Source organism: Thunnus thynnus, chromosome 21, assembly GCF_963924715.1.
Source record: "Thunnus thynnus chromosome 21, fThuThy2.1, whole genome shotgun sequence".
NCBI classification, from domain to species: domain Eukaryota; kingdom Metazoa; phylum Chordata; class Actinopteri; order Scombriformes; family Scombridae; genus Thunnus; species Thunnus thynnus.
This window is the reverse complement of record NC_089537.1, coordinates 15001-32500: the sequence shown is the minus strand read 5'-3', so window position 1 is coordinate 32500 and position 17500 is coordinate 15001. Positions and strand designations below refer to the sequence as shown.

The window sequence follows — 17500 nt, the reverse complement described above, 5'->3', positions numbered from 1 at the left end:
CTAAACACTTATTTCTTCATCTTTAACTGGCTTTTGTCTCAGTTTGCTTCACACTTAAACACTACTGCACTTCTTTAAAATGTTGAATTTTACTTGATTTTATACATTCTATGTATTTTATGTTTTAACTTTTCATTTAATTTTATTATTATTGTTATTATTATGTATTGTATTTTCACTTTATTTTATCTTTTATTAGAATGTTTTATTTCCCCTCCCCTGTACATTTAAATGTTTTATTTTCATTTTATGTCTTTTATGTCTGTTTGATGTGAAGCATTTGGTGCCTGTAATTTCGTTTGCTGTAAAGCACTTTGAGCTACATTTTTTGTATGAAAGGTTCCATACAAATAAAATAATAATAACAATAATAATAATAAGAAGAAGAATAAATAAGACGACTATAAATCAGTGAGTATGGACACCTGCAGGGAACTGACTCCCCCTGACCGAGGAGAAGCAGCGCTCCATTCTTCACACACATGCTGGAGCCTCTGGTTTACATCTTTGTGGAGAAGGATTCATACTGCAGCAGGATAATGACCCCAAACACACCTCAAAGCTCTGCAACAACTACTGGAAGACCAGAGATTACTTTGCTGGTCTTCAGTCTGTGAAACGTGACCACATGACCAGAACAAAGGTAGACAAATATCCTTGCGTGCATCTCATATGAACCAACAGTGATGTTGCCGAATTTGAGTCAGGCTTTGTTATTGTGTTACTGTATTAAATTTTGACATTTGACAAATGAATGTTTTCTGTCTGATTTCAGCTCTGTGGCTGCAGAGTTTGAAACAGAAGAACTTTTGGAAGATAAACTTTGTCTCAGAGTGTAAATCTAATGTTTGTCTGAAGGGAAAGTTCATATTTTCATCAGACAGTTTAATGTGGACGTCTGGCTTCTTACAAGTTCAAATCTCACACATTTCAATAAAAAATTAATGCTCCTCCAGAGAAAGCAGGCAAATATTACAGTTCCTCTGTTACCCTGTTGATGCAAACTCAATATATGTTCATGTTGATGTTTGTCTTGATAAAATCGCACAGAGTGATGTCATCCTCACACTGTTAACACTCATTACCTCCACTCACTTCTACACTGATGTTAAATTGATTTGATGAAACACTGCCTGCATATTTTTTTAAACTAAAACATCTTCCAGAATTGGTTGTCTCTTTTTAATTTCCCTGTTTGTTGATTGTGTTTTCAAACTCACCAAACAAACTCCATTGATATCACACTCTGCAGCGTGGTCGTTACATTCACATTGCATACAGTTTCCTCCAAACAAGACTCCACCCACCCGGTAAAAGCCTGGAAGACATGACTGAAACACACAAAACATAGAAACACACACACACACACACACACACAAAGACAAATATGAAAACAGAAAAAGAACAAAATAGACTTAAAACAGAAAGTCCAAAGTTGCATTACATGGATTGATGTTATCCTCAGTATCTGTGAGAGTACTGACAGTAACAATAGTGTAATGACAGTCAAGACAGTGCTGACAGTAATAACAGTGTAATAACTGTACTGACAATACTGGAAATGTCTGGAGAGTCATTGGGCATGCTGACTCATTCCACTGCTGTCTGGGAAGGCATTGGATGAATGGATGAAGAGAGAGCCCACTGCTATACAGGCCTGAAAGCAGTGCTGCTGACCAAGTTTGACATCTCCCCAGAGACATACCGTCATCAGTTCAACAGTACCACCTGGCGAGAACACCACTGAGACCTACCACCACCTTAAGGGCCTCTACCAGCCCTGGATTTTTGAAGTGAGGACCTGGGTGAAGGCACATGCACCAGTGGAGGGACTCGTGGCTTTACAAAGCTGGCTTTACAGTACCTCAATGCTTGGAGAGGAGGGCCAGCTACATGTCTCAACCAGTGCACCACACCAATCAACACTACAGCCACCCCAGCCCAGGCCTGCAAAAAGAAAATAGCCAGGAGCTTCCAGGTAACACCAGCACTGCCCCAAACCAACAAGCATCTGGTAAGGACCTTGTTTCTTTTTATTGCTGGCAGCCAGACCACAAAGCTTCTGTGTGTCCCATACACAAAGCTAAGGTCACAGACACTTGCAATGCACCCCGGCCTGTGGTGGGACCCTCTGGGGATAAGGAAGTGAGAGCACTATAAAACTGTGATTGTCAATGGCCAGCAGGTTACTGCTCTGTTGGATACTGGTAGATTCATGACTCTGGTTAAGTACACACAGTGTGGTGCCAGTAGGCATTGTGGATTACAGCAGACAAGAGGACATTGTGTGTATTCATGGGGATAAGCATCCTTATCCCAAAGCTAACTTAACTGTTACCACTGATGAACAACTTCACCTGATGACCGTTGGGGTGGTAGAAAACTTGCCTGTAGATGCCATCCTGAGATGGGACTTACTTGTACTCATGGACTTACTGCAGGAAAAAGATCTGCCAGTGGAAACTGACTCTGGGGAGAAGGGGGAGGTCAATGTGAATGTTTCTTGTGGTGTGATCACTGGAGCCCTGACGAAAGCTGGTGTCCAACCACTCCCAGACCTTGACAGTAATCTGTGTGAGGGAGGCACTAAGGGGTAAAGAAAATCCTGTTGCCAGCACCACTTTGAGAATCAGCTAAGGCCAACAGAACATGAAAGAAAGAGTTCGCTGTCCAATAAAATGTGGGAAGTATCTGAAAATATTTCTGGTAATCCCTGCTAGCTATAGATCACTGGTCATGCACCTGACACACACTCCCATGGGCCAGACACCTTGGCCACCATAAAACCTATCTTCACATCAGTTCACACTTTTATTGGCCCCCCATGTACACAGACATTCAGAAATATTGCACCACATACACCACGTGTCAGAAAACATGCACTGCCTGCAAGTCTGACCGAGCTTTTCTGCAGCCACTTCCTGTTATTTTCATTCCATTCTACAGGATTGCCATGGACACTGTGGGCCCTTTGGTGAAAAGCAGCAGTGGTCACCAGTACATCTTGGTGTGTGTGACTATGCCACCCATTTACCCTCTGCTCTCACTTTTCTGCGTGTTTTGGTATAACTGTTGTCCAGATTGGGGATACTGGATGAAATCCTGATGGACCAGGGGACCAACTTCACCTCCAGGTTGATGCAGCCCTTCCATAAACAACTGGGCATCTCAGCAATCAAGGCCACGCCATACTGCCCACAGACTGATGGTCTTCTTGAAAGATTCAACCAGATGCTGAAGTGGATGCTGCAGAAGTTTGTGGATGACAGTGGCAAAGGTTAGAACCGTTGGCTGCCATTTTTGCTCTTTGCCTACTGAGAAGTTCCCCAGGCCTCAACGGGTTTCTCCCCATTTGAGCTGCTACATGGCTAGGGCTGGGAAGCTTCTTCCACCACTCCAAGTGACAGAGGGGTGGTGCAGTTTGAGCTTGAAATGAGAGATTGGCTGGCAAGGTATCAGGAGGAGGCAGAGGTCAACCTGCATGAGCCCCAGAAAAGCCAGAAGAACTGGTATGACCAACAGGCTTGCACCGTGAGTTCCAGCCTGGCCAAAAAGTCCTGTTGCTTGTCTCCTCTTCCAACAGTAAGCTCTTGGTAAAACAGCAAGGGCCATACATCATCACCTGCAAGATGGGTCAATTATTACTGACAGTAACTGGATGAAGGTGACTGAAATGAACTGCTGACCTCACAGGAAGTGCCGCTGTAACCCCAAGGGCATTCACATGTCTCCACAGCAACCGCCTGAACACCAGAAACTGCACCAGAATCGGCAACATCCAGAGACACTGAACTGAGCCTAAAGGAAAGACAGACAGGCATAAAGACAGAGACATTTTAAATATAATCAGATTACTGTCATGTGAGATGTAATCAGATTACTGTTGTGTTAGGTGTAATCAGATTATTGTCATATTAGATGTAATAAGATTACTGAGTCCTCACCGTATCGGCCCATCAGCAGAGGTGTTCAGGTGAACTCTGACCCTCAGTGATGTCACATCAGCAAGGACTGACAGCAGGTCGTCGCGGTTAATGAGACGGCCTGTTTGCATGTCCATGAACTGCTGTGGGACCATCATTATGGCAACTGAGCGCCCAGCCAGTGGCGAAAGGAAGAGGTGGAGAGGTGGTGAGAGACGAAGGGCTCGACCATTACCCTGGAGATGAGAGAGGAGGAATCAGTTCCGTCTGGGTAATGTAGTTGTTACAGACCTAATCTGAACTATAACATCTTCTCACCTCCATGATGATGTCAGAGTGAGCTGGGAGAGAACGATCCTCATTGTCCAATGGGATGTCATAAACCACAGTGTAGTTCAGGAAACCTCCATAGGACACCAGCTAGAGACAGACAGGCAGAGAGTAAGTGAGACAGATAAATGTCAGTTATATTGTTAATGTCTTTCTCAGGTTTTTGAGAAAGACATTACCCTTTGTAACACAATGTCAAAACAACAGAAATATTATGGAGGAATTCTTTCCAAAATTTGGAAAAAAATGCCCAGAATTGCAAAGTCTGATAGAAAGGGAGGAATTACCCCTCATTCTGGGGGAAAAGAAAGAATGTGCAGTGTTGGCTGCTAAATACGTCACTTTCTGCTACAACAAAAAAAGACATATAGTCAGGAGGCCCAATTGCAAATTAAGATAATGCCACTGGGTAAAATCAGACAACCTATCCAGTATTAATATTTAACCTCTTTATATGTGTGCCATGTTGTCATCTCAGAAAATTATTTTTGGGTAATTTTATCATTGTATACCTAAAGCTGGTAAAATCAGACTTTTTCACATTACTGCCAAATTCTTTTCAAGCACTAGTGTGTAAAATTTAGTGGCAATGAGTAGTGAGGTTGCAGATTACAACTAAATGAGTACCTCTCTCCTCACCCTCCCCTTTCAACTGTGTAGCAGAACCTATAGTGGCCATGAAACTCGCGAAAAATGTGAAAGGCCATCTCTAATATAGTGTTACATATACTGAAGTACCTTGCAAATGCTGCAGAGTCTGGCAAACAAATGATCATCAAGTTGGTAAAAAATTAACTGGCTATAAGGAACACAGATTTCCACTACAGCTTCACCAAGAGAAAACCAAAAACATTCTCAAGCCTCTACAGTGCAGAGGCTAAGCTTGAAAAACGCAGAGCCAAGTGTGTGAAGCCTGACAGGGATATTTTCAGCTGCATCATTGTATCCATGGAGAGTAGCAAAGAGGTCAACATGGATGAGCTTGTCCAAAAGGAACTGTGTGCAGTCCCCCTGTCAATGCCACAACAGATAGAGTGCTCAGACCTACCAACAAAGCAGACTTAGCCACCATACTAAAAGTTGGTGCAATGGACACAGAGCTCAGTCCATCCAATGTGAAAACATGCACTATCATTGATGGAATGGCTTTAGTAAGAGCAATGGAAAAACCTCAAAATGCATCAGCCTTTGGGGATTATGCTGATGAGTTCACACGGAGAGTGACAACTAATCTACATGGGAACATCACCAGAGTGGATCTAGTGTTTGATTAGTACCAACAGAACTCCATAACAAGTGGAACAAGAGCTAAACGAAGCACTACTCTTTGAAAGGTTTGCACCATTGTGAGTAGCAGGGATGTAAATCTATCTGCTAACTGGAATAGTTTCATTGAAATGAATGAAAACAAAGTCAACCTGATCCAGTTCCTATCAAATGAGCTTGAGCTTGGGATTGGTGTTTCTCACCTACAGGCTGTACATGAAGAAGCTGATACCTGCATACTTCTACATGCAGCTGATGAAACAACCAAAGGGTATCAGAGGCTTATCATTCAGTGCCAGGACACAGATGTGCTGGTATTACTTCTTGTATTTACACACCAACTGAGCCAAGAAATTTGGATGAAAGCAGGAACAGCCAAGAAACTACGATACATCAAAGGTCATGATACCTATAGTCCTATTAAACATGCACAGCCTATTTTTAAAATAGAGGAAATAACAGAACCAGAAGTGGCCAACATTATCGGTACACTGAAAAGCTCTAAAGCTAAGGATGCCTACGGGCTTGACACCAACTTTTTGAAATTGCACAAGGATTCTCTAGTATGCCCGATTACATATTTGGTTAATCTGTCATTCAGGCAAACAGTTGTTCTATCAGCTTGGAAGGTGGCCATGGTTACCCCAATCTTTAAATCTGGGGATAAAATAGACATGGCTAACTATCGACCAATCAGCATCCTCCCGGTTATATATAAGATTGCTAAGAAGTGGGTGGCAACCCATATTGCACCCTATGCAATTTGGGTTCTGTGCCCACCATTCCACAGAATCAGCAAACTGTGTCTTCTTCGAAAAATTTAAAAGCATATTGTATAAGAGTTCCTATGTCGGTGCTGTCTTTCTTGATTAAAAAAGGGCATTTGATACTGTTGACCACCAGATCCTTTTATCTAAATTAACTCACTTTAATTTTTCTGAAGAAGCTATCCTGTGGATGAAATCATACTTAGACAATAGAAAGCAATGTGTTTGTATTGACAGCACCAAATCTTCTTACCTTGACTGTCCTGTAGGGGTCTCACAAGGCTCTATTGTTGGACCAATCTTATTCACACTATATATTAATGACTTATCCAATGCATTTCAAAACATCAATATTCAAATGTACGCAGATGATACAGTAATTTTGTACACGTACAAAAGATGTCCAAGAAGCCTCCTTACCTCTTACATCTGCAATTGCCCATGTCAAGGACTGGCTTACTAAATCATGTTTTTATTTGAACACTAAAAAAACAATGTGTATGTTACAAAGTAACCAGTAAAGGTGACATGCTCTAATATGTTCCTGAGAGGGGAGGAACTTGACATTTTAAATGAGTTCAAGTATCTTGGGGTCACATTGGACTACACATTAACATTTAAAAGTCATGTGAAAAAGGTGTCAAATACAGTAAAATTTAATTTACAAAACTTAAAGCAAATCAGGACCTTTCTGATAGTGAATGCTATCAGGATGTTTTTACACTCAATGTTTTTTTCACACATATAACACTGTTTTACTAGCTGGTCACTTGCAGGTGTAACAACACTTAAACCAATAGAATTACTCCAAGAAAGCTATAAAAATTCTTGATAAAACAAAACAAAACACTTAAGTTCCATCATTGTAACATCCTGGAAAAATATCATTTATTGAGTTTTGAGAACTTTAAAAACTTTAAATACCTTTAAGTCTCATCTCAAACAATGGCTCAAGGCAAATTAGAACTGTGATCATTTTTTACTGGACATGTGTACCATTTATTTTGTCCTTTAATGCTGTGTATTTTTATATTTGCATTTGCATGTTGTTATTTAAACTGTTTATGTTTTCGTTACCTGCCTAGGGACTATGGATGTAAATTACCATTTTTGCTAACTCCAGCATATTTACATTTTGTATTGTATACTGATGTTGATTAATGTGCTCAGTCCCTGTCAAATAAACAAAATAAATAAAAAATAAATGATATCAAAATGCCATATGAGATGCTTAATGGTCTGTTAGCATTTCATGCTATCACTGGATGTGATACTACCAGCTGGTTCACTGAAATAGGAAAATGGACTTCATGGAAAGTGTTCCAGCAGTAAGCTTACCTACTCCACAATTTTGGTGAGGATGAAGTACCAAGTCCTGCTACTCTATCGTTGGCAGAACAGTTTGTATGCAAACTGATCCAAAATCAACCAGCACCTCAAACCATGTAGTTCACTGTATCCCTGTTTCAGAAACTGAAAGCCAATGTTGATACTTTATCACCAACAAAGGATGCCTTGACTCTACAAATCATGAGGGCCCACTTTCAAACAAAGGTCTGGAAACAGTCACTAGTGACCCATCCACAGTTGCCCTCACCAAACAACTGTGTTTAGCATGCAGTACAACCTGTACAGGCAAGATGTTTGGAGCTGACAAACTGTGGATATGAGGAAAGTGAAAATCGGTGCAGTACCAGGCATTGTCTCTGTGCAGAAGAGGAATGCATTGCAGTGTGTCATGTAGATGTGCCCGTACATATATTATTCTATTAACTAGTATTGCTATTAGGGCCCACGAAAGGCGCACTTGTATCTGAAGGAATTATTATTATTATTATTCCAAAAGAATCATATTTTTGGGAGGCTAAAGGTGCTCGAAAACTCATGAAACTTTGCATATGCATCAGAAGTGCCGGAACTTGATCTGATATAGGTCTTGGGCTTGGGTGTGGCAAAATGGCTCGATAGCACCCCTTACAAAATTTCAAAGTCAAAGCCCCCATCTTTAAATTTGATGTTGATGAACAAAGTGTGGTAGGCACATGTGTCATGTCCAGACTTTAAAAAAGCCTCCTGGAGCCATAGCCTCAGTCCAACAGGAAATCGGCCATTTTAAATTTACTGTGCAATTTTTATGCAGTTTTTGTCATTTGCAGGTGTTTTACTTTAACCATTGCCATGGTGACGCAGCAAATTTCAATGTTTCGCCATGAACGAGGAAATTGTTGTAACTTGAATGTACATTGTCCAACCTGCCCCAAATTTCTCATGCTTGATAAGAATCTCAGCCTGAACACACCTACATGTCAATATTGAGTCATAGTCATAGCGCCACCTACCAGCAACAGGAAGTTACAGGTGCTGTGCTTTAATTCACATTATTTTTGTTAATTTCATTCCTTAACACTGTCTTTCATAATCATAACTGTGATTTTGCGACACGTCAAATGTCATACCAATAAAGCGTTTAAAATTGAATTGAATTGAATTGAATTGAATTGACAGACAGACAATAGCCCACCTTGTTCCCAAGGAAACTGTTTGGCGCTGCCCATGACAGCAGTTGTTGGTGGGCGTGGCCAGAGGAGGTGTTCCTGGGAATGGGCAGGTCATTGCCATGGACAACAGGGTGTGTCTGGTGGGACTGAGAGGGGCGGAGCCAAGCGTCTGTATGAAGCATCTGCAAAAAAATCATCATCAGGACAAATTTTCAGAAATAATACTTTATGCCACTGTGTTACCTACAGGTGTATGTGTTACTTGTGTACAGGTGTATGTGTTACCTGTACTGTGGACCAGCCGGTGCTCTCGCAGACATCGGACACACCGAAGCAGAAGCAGTCGGTGCAGCCAAGCGGATGTGTGGCCTGCAGGTTGTAGAAACCTGGTTTACACAGATCACAGTGTGCTCCCATCACATTCACCTGAGGAGGAGAACAGGTGAGCTGTCAGCACATTAAACACCTTTAACATTCAATAAGAACTGTGTGGTTAACCTTCTAACTGAAACTGATGGATTAAGGCCCCCCCTACAGTGTATTTTGGCATTTTTAAGATAATTCATATTTTTCTGAGTCACTTCCTGACAATATTGATTAGCCACACTGTTCACAAAATGTTTGTTGACAAACAACTTAATTTTACACTCAAAATTCAAAATTTTAAGCTAAAACTTAACAATGGCATATGACTATAGTAGAACGCTGCAGTCATATGTCATCCTCATAAAATCCCTTTGTTTTTGTGAGCATCACTGATACAGTATCAAGTGACTGTGTTTCAAACTAAATATTTGCTGCAGATGTGCTGCAACAATGGAGTAATGCTTAAAATATAAATAATTTATTTCAGTTAAACACTCTCCACCTAAAATTGGCACAGAAAATAAAGTTTAATGTGGTTAAAGCAGGAAAGTCAGTAAGTCAGTCTGCATTGATCTATAAATGAATGTGGGTGATTCTTACAGTATTTGCTGTAACGGCTGCTTTATACTGTATGAAGCTTCTCCTTCAGTTCATTAAATCTCTGCAGCATCTGAAGGCAGCAGGACTGATATGTTGATAAATCTGCAGCCTCTGAGAAGTGAAGTGCCAGAGCGCAGTGCCGTTACACATGACCGTTCACTGTGTTTACCTTTATTAAATCATCTGATGTCACCAGGCTGCTACAGTATAACCACACACACCTCTACACACTTCAGACTGATCGGTTATAACTCAATGTTCTGCTTTTTTATGAGGAAGTTGGCATTTATTAGGCTATTCAAATTTCAAAAGAGGATGCAAAATATTAAACTGAGAGTGTAATGCATGCCTTTGCATACTCATAGAACCGGGCCTGGCCACTGAGGAAGAAGTGTGTCATTACTTAGTATAGATGATCATCGTCTGATTTCACCTATGGATTTCATATATCTGTGTTATTGACATATAACCTAGTCTATATAGCTAATGCTGTAGTAAGTGGACAGGTTAGGATTATGTCCAACTATCAACCACATCCCCATTCTTTGTTTGAGAAAGACCGTTAACTGTTAAACAGGAAGTAACACCAGCTGGAGTGGGGCTTTAAAAGTCAAACTGTTTTTAATTATATAACTGCCTGTCCAGACTCACACAGACAGGTCAGGTAACCTTGGTCAGGTACTGGCGCAGGTTTACCTTGCAGATGCAGTCGCTGCAGGGGTCAGTGTTGATGCTGCCGGCCAGGTTACACTCACAGCGAACACACTGAGGAAAATCTCTATATCCAAACGCACAACGGTCACACTGTCGACCTGCAAAACCCTCCTTACACACACACTGACCTGCAAACACACCTGCAGACAAACCAGAAACACACCAGAAATATTAATAATAGTGATAGTAATAATAATAACAATGATAATGATGATATTAATAATAATGATGACCTGGCACTGTGTCGTCTCTGGTGCAGACTGAAGACTCTGATCCTCTCAGATCACAGTTACACTCAATACAAGGAGAGTCTGCATAAGGAGAAACCTACACACACACACACGCACACACACGCACACACACACATGCGCACATGCACAACCACACATTTGCAATATTTGTCAGTATCTGTGCTGGTATGTAGTATTATCTGCAGTACTTGTCAGTATTTGTTAGTACCTGTGCTGGTCTGTAGTATTATCTGCAGTACTTGTCAGTATTTGTTAGTACCTGTGCTGGTCTGTAGTATTATCTGCAGTACTTGTCAGTATTTGTTAGTACCTGTGCTGGTCTGTAGTATCCATCAGTGCAGGTCTCACAGTTGATGCCAGCGGTGTTTTGTTGGCAGTCGATGCAGACTCCACCTCCCTGACGAACACCACGGATGTTCAGACTCAACCTGAGGTTGGCGACAGTCTGATTGTAGAAACAGTCACCTGCTTTGTTGTGACAGTTACACTCTAACAGACAGACAGGCAGGCAGAGAGAGAGACAGGTGTTTTCGATCAACTTATGCAAAGATTCAACCTGGGAGTGAAAATGGGTGATGAAGTGATGGTTCAGTCAAAGCCCAAACATAGTCGGAGTGTTTACTGTTGTTTTCCTGAACTGCACTGGCTTCCAGTGTGGTTCAGAATTGATTTCAAGGTTATCCTGTTTGTTTTTAAAGCCCTAAATGGGCAGGGCCTCTCCTTTTAACCCCTTATCCACCTCCAGGACTCTCAGGTCGTCTAACCTGGGGCTCCTGGCTGTCCTGCGAACAAATCTTAAACTCAGTAGGGATCACGCTGCTCGTGCAGCCCCCAAACTATGGAACAGCATCCCCCCCTCTATCAGATTTGCCTCCTCCCTTGATTCCTTCAAGTCCAGGCTCAAAACACACTTTTATTTTTTAACATTTGGATGCACTTGAAATGGTTCTTATTCTATGCCTTTAACAATGTTTGTTGATTTGTGCTATATGTTATGTGGTTGTTTTGTTTTTAGTCTTTCATTCTGTTTATTACCTGATTTTATTCTGTACAGCACTTTGGTCTGCTTGTGTTGTTTTTAAATGTGCTCTATAAATAAATGTGACTTGACTTTTACAGAGTACTGGTGTTCCTATATTTTTATTCACTCAGTGTATCCACACTAAATGATTTTTCTGCTGTCCCATAGGTTCTTTTTTAATTTATCCGACCCCTCCCTCACTGTGAGCCAAGATGACATCTGTAACAGTTAATGTATAGTTTGTATGTTGCCCCCCCCCAGCTGTGACAGCAGTTGCTCATAGGTGTTACCTGTGACTATCAGCTCTACATCTATTCATGCTGCACTGAGCAGTGGTCAGTCTGTCTCCCCTCTCACACACTGACCCCCCTCAACCAAAGCATTCTACTATTTACTCTTGAATGGTGTTTCTATTTTTATGTCCACCCAGTATATCTTACTTTCACATGTGTTTCCCTCGGACACGGTTCCTGGTTGCCATGGCTGCTGGTGGTAACCAGGGCAACACTCGTTACAGCTCTCTCCACAGGTGTTGTGCTCACACACACACTGCAGCTTCTGTACACACACAAACACACACATACATACACACACAGAGGTTGAAGTATGGAACACTGTACAAGTGCACAAGTGTGGTTGACAGGTGTACAGGTGTGTGGCGTTACCTTGGTAACAGGGTCCAGCGGGCAGCTCTGGGCATGGCCGTAGCAGATACACATCCCGCCCACTGAGATGTCTTTGATGGAGTAAAAATACTGAAGAAAGGGTCAGGGTTAGGGTCAACAGTCAACACAACAGCAAGTGAAATGTTTGAATCATCTGAAAACATGAAAAAATGTCTGTCTGTCAGACAGCCTGTCTCACCCTCCGAGTCACGATGGGGTCGATGTCTCGTGGATCACGGGCGCTCAGTGTCATCAGATCAGCGTTGAGTGTTCTGATTCGCTGCAGCCGCAGTCTGATGTAACGAGCTGAGGTGAAGTTCAGGAGGTCAGAGGTCAAATCATCAGCACCAGGTCGACCGTTAATCAGAGAGGTATGGATCTGAGAAACAGACAGGTCAGTCAAGTTAAGTCAATTTTATTTATACAGCAGTCATGACAAAAGTCATCTCAGGGCACTTTTCACACAGAGCAGGTCTAGACCGAACTCTTTAATTTACAGAGACCCAACATTCCTCCATGAACAGCACTTGGCGACAGCGGTAAGGAAAAACTCCCCTTTAATGGGAAGAAACCTAAAGCAGAACCGGACTCTAGGTGGACGGCCATCTGCCTTGACCGGCTGGGTTGTGAGAGAAAGACGGAGGGAGGGAGAGACACAGAGAAGCAGAATAACAACAATAATAACAACAATAATAATAACAGAAATATGTCTAATTATAATAACAGTGGCATTGGGCAAAAATGACTAATTATAAAGCACAAAACTCTGGAAAAGAAGTTAAGTTAGTAACATGCATTGATGTTACATGAATGCATACAGATGCAGAGGAGGAGGAGGAGAGAGGAGCTCAGTGCATCATGGGAAGTCCCCCAGCAGTCTAGGCCTATAGCAGCATAACTAAGGGCTGATCCAAGGCGAGCCTGGTCAGCCCTAACTATAAGCTTTATCAAAAAGGAAAGTTTTAAGCCTACTCTTAAACATAGAGAGGGTGTCTGCACCCCGGACTGAATCTGGTAGATGGTTCCACAGGAGAGGAGCCTGATAGCTGAAGGCTCTGCCTCCCATTCTACTTTTAAAGACTGTAGGGACCACCAGTAAGCCTGCATACTGGGAGTGCAGTGTTCTAGTGGGATAATACGGTATTATGAGCTCTTCAAGATATGATGGTGTCTGACCATTAAGGGCTTTGTAAGTTAGGAGAAGGATTTTAAATTCTATTCTAGATTTTACAGGAAGCCAATGCAGCAAAACTAAAATGGGAGAAATGTGGTCTCTTTTTCTAGTTTTAGTCAGAACACGTGCAGCTGCATTCTGGACCAGCTGGAGAGTCTTTAGAGACTTGTTAGAGCAGCCTGATAATAAGGAATTGCAATAATCCAGCCTAGAAGTAACAAATGCGTGAACTAGTTTTTCTGCATCTTTTAGGGACAGGATGTGATTTTTGTGATATTACGTAAGTGAAAAAAGGCAGTCCTTGAGATTTGATCTATGTGGGAGTTAAAGGACATATCCTGATCAAAGATAACTCCCAGATTCCTTACGGTGGTGCTGGAGGCCAGGGTAATGCCATCCAGAGTAGCTTTATCATTAGATAATGTGTTTCTAAGGTGTTTAGGGCCAAACACAATAACTTCAGTTTTATCTGAGTTTAGTAGCAGAAAATTGCAGGTCATCCAGGTCTTTATGTCGTTAAGGCATGTTTGGAGTTTAGTTAACTGATTGGTTTCATCAGGCTTCATTGATAAATATAACTGGGTGTCATCTGCATAACAATGAACATTTATGGAGTGTTTCCTAATAATATTACCTAAAGGAAGCATATATAAGGTGAATAGTATTGGTCCAAGTACAGAACCTTGTGGAACTCCATGTCTAACTTTTGTCTTCATGGAGGATTCATCATTAACATGTACAAACTGAAATCTGATAAATAGGACTTAAACCAGCTTAATGCAGTTCCTTTAATGCCAATTAAATGTTTCAGTCTCTGTAATAGGATGTGATGGTCAATTGTGTCAAATGCAGCACTAAGATCTAACAGGACAAGTATAGAGACAAATCCTTTGTCCGATGCAGTTAGGAGGTCATTAGTGACTTTCACCAGTGCTGTTTCTGTGCTATGATGCCTCTAAATCCTGACTGAAAATCCTCAAACAAACTATTGTTATGTAGAAAGTCACATAACTGATTAGAGACTGCTTTCTCAAGGATCTTAGAGAGAAATGGAAGGTTAGATATAGGTCTATAATTGGCTAAAACACCTGAATCAAGAGTAGGCTTCTTAAGAAGAGGTTTAATTACAGCTACTTTAAAGGACTGTGGTACATAGCCTGTTACTAAAGACAGATTGATCATATCTAGTAAAAAAGTGCTAATTAAGGGTAAGACTTCCTGAAGCAGCCTAGTTAGGATGGGGTCTAAGATAGCGGGTAGCTCTCGGTCTGAAAAGTGAAGCTAAATGCCTTAAACCTGCATTCTCTCTAATGGCCAGCAGGGGGCGACTCCACTGGCTGCAAAAAGAAGTCTGATTGTATAGAAGTCTGAGAAAATGACCATATTTCTCACTTGATTTATTCCCTCAGTAAACATTTTCCTAATGAGTTTATGGTTTCAATCACTAGTTTCAAGTCTTCTTCCTTACAGCATGATGTTCATTTTGTAAATTATGGTCCCATTTAGAGTGAAACAGACGATAAAGCAGCATACGCTTTAGGGCATGGCTACATTGTGATTGACCTGTCGCTACGTAACCATGGAGTAACCAGATTCACAGAGTATAGGTGTAGCTGCGGCTATTTCACAGTGTGTTTTCAGTTCATGAAAGTTAATTGTAACATTTGTTCACCTAAAGAAAGTCTTGTTCAGCGTTTGGTTGTGATAAAAGATCCTCTAAGGAGTCAGATGTTCGGTTTTTCCTGTGAGTACATTTTGTTTTAACGGTTTCAGGCCTGCTTTTTGCTAGCAAAAAATTAGCATTAGCATTATAAATGTTAATCATAGATTGTAAATGCACCGTGTTAACCAAACTAGCAGCTAGCGCTATGGTCAGCTCCACTCTCTTGTCCAAATATGGTCACTTCTGGCTCCAAAAATCAAACATGGTGACGGTCAAATCGCTAAACTTGAGGCTTCAAAACGGCAGTTCACAAACCAATGGGTGACTTCACAGTGACCACATCCATATTTTTTATAGTCTATGGGTCTAAGAGACAGGTTGATGGTTTAGATGAAGAAGTTGTTGAAGTTACCTCAGGAAAGTCGATTGGAGAAAAATAGTCTAAATATATGTCAGGATTTACTGCTGTTACTAAGGTTCCTGTGTTTGGGGAGAGAACGGTGCCTGTTGAGGGCAGGAGGTGGTTAATTTTGTCTCTAATAGTTAGAATTTTATCATTAAAGAAGCTCATAAAGTCGTTACTACTGAGAGCTATAGGAATACATGGATCAATAGAGTTATGACTCTTTGTCAGCCAAAGTGCTGAAAAGGAACCTAGGGCTGTTTTTATTCTCTTCTATTAATGCTGAGTAATAGGCGGCTCTGGCATTACAGAGGGCCTTCCTATATGTTTTAACACTATCTTGCCAGACTAAGCGAGATTCTTCCAGTTTGGTGGAACGCCAAATCCTTTCCAATTTTCATGATGTTTGCTTTAATTTGCAGGTTTGGGAGTTAAACCATGGAGCTAACCTCTTATGTTTTATTATCTTCCTTTTTAAGGGGGAGATGGAGTCGAGTGTTATTCGTAATGAGCCTGCAGCACTATCAACAAGATTATCAGTTTGGGAGGAACTAAAGTTAACATAAGAGTCCTCTGTAGTATTGAGACATGGCAGTGAATTCAGTACTGATGGAACTGCTTCCTTAAATTTATCTACAACACTATCAGAGAGACATCTAGTGAGGACATTTTTGTCTAATGATGTGTAATCCAGTAATAGGAATTCAATAGTTATTAAGTAATGATCTGATAAAATAGGATTTTGTGGAAAAACTATTAAATGTTCAATTTCGATGCCATAAGCCAGAACAAGGTGGAGGGTGTGGTTCAGACAGTGAGTGGGATTATTTACACACTGAGAGAAGCCAGTTGAGTCTAATAATGAGATAAATGCAGTGCTGAGACTGTCACTATCAACGTCCACATGAATTAAATCACCTACTATAATTACTTTATCTGTACTAAGGACTAAGTTTGATAAAAACTCTGAGAATTCAGATCAGAGTTCAGAGTACGGACCAGGAGGAAGGTTCACTAGAACACATAGAACTGGCTGTAAAGTTTTCCAGGTTGGCTGAGAGACTAAGAACAAGACTTTCTAATGAGTTATAATGAAGTTCAGGTCTAGAGTTGATAATGAGGCTGCGACTCCTCCTCCTCGGCCAGTGTCTGGAGGAATGTGAGTATTAATATGACTGGGAGGACTGGATTCATTTAGACTGACATGTTCTTCATGACACAGCCAGGTTTCAGTAAGACAATCAATCAATATGATGATCTGAGATTAGATCGTTTACTAATACGGCTTCAGGTGACAGAGATCTAATGTTCAAGAGTCCACATTTAATTCTCTGATTTTGTTGTACTATTGCAGTAGTGGTTTTAATTTTTATTAGATTTTTATATATAACTCCTCTTCTGTTTACTTTAATTGATTTAAGTGACAATCAGTGAGAAAGTGATCCGGGCACAGAGTGAGAGATAGGTGTACATTCAGACAGACAGGTGTAGGTCTGTCTCACCTCTCCATGTTCCAGAGGGTTCAGTCTGGAGTAGTATGACGTGCAGATCACTTCCGTGTCGCTCTTGTAGGTCGGAGGTCCGAGTCTCGGTGTGATGTCATAACGAGATAAACACTCAGAGTCACTGATGGCATAAAATTGCCAGGGGTCAAAGGTCACACCATCCAAAGAACGCTCCAGAATCCAGTTACCTGAGAGACAGACATACAGACACACAGACAGACACAGAGAGAGAGAGACAGGCAGATATCAGTGACATGTCAGAGAATCAGCCAATAGCAGGCCACTACCAGTAAAATAAGGTGCAGGACAGCAGTGACAGCAACTCTACTGTTTGACATCATTACTGTTTTACTG

The 17500-nt window shown here is 41.2% G+C and overlaps 1 protein-coding gene across 1 annotated transcript in view; it reads right to left on the bottom strand.

Annotated features, from left to right (window-relative positions):
- The window catches only part of lama1 (laminin, alpha 1), a 50974-nt gene that overhangs the window by 26589 nt on the left and 6885 nt on the right, over positions 1–17500 (bottom strand). Inside the window, exons 5-17 of the mRNA XM_067578253.1 lie at positions 17144–17334; positions 12601–12780; positions 12402–12491; positions 12177–12294; positions 11026–11204; positions 10698–10791; positions 10447–10604; positions 9070–9210; positions 8808–8966; positions 4242–4343; positions 3945–4159; positions 3687–3798; positions 1221–1331 (exon numbers count right to left, since the gene is read on the bottom strand). Of these exons, the coding sequence (XP_067434354.1) occupies positions 1221–1331; positions 3687–3798; positions 3945–4159; positions 4242–4343; positions 8808–8966; positions 9070–9210; positions 10447–10604; positions 10698–10791; positions 11026–11204; positions 12177–12294; positions 12402–12491; positions 12601–12780; positions 17144–17334 (1850 nt within the window). The remainder of the gene's footprint in view (positions 1–1220; positions 1332–3686; positions 3799–3944; positions 4160–4241; positions 4344–8807; positions 8967–9069; positions 9211–10446; positions 10605–10697; positions 10792–11025; positions 11205–12176; positions 12295–12401; positions 12492–12600; positions 12781–17143; positions 17335–17500) is intronic.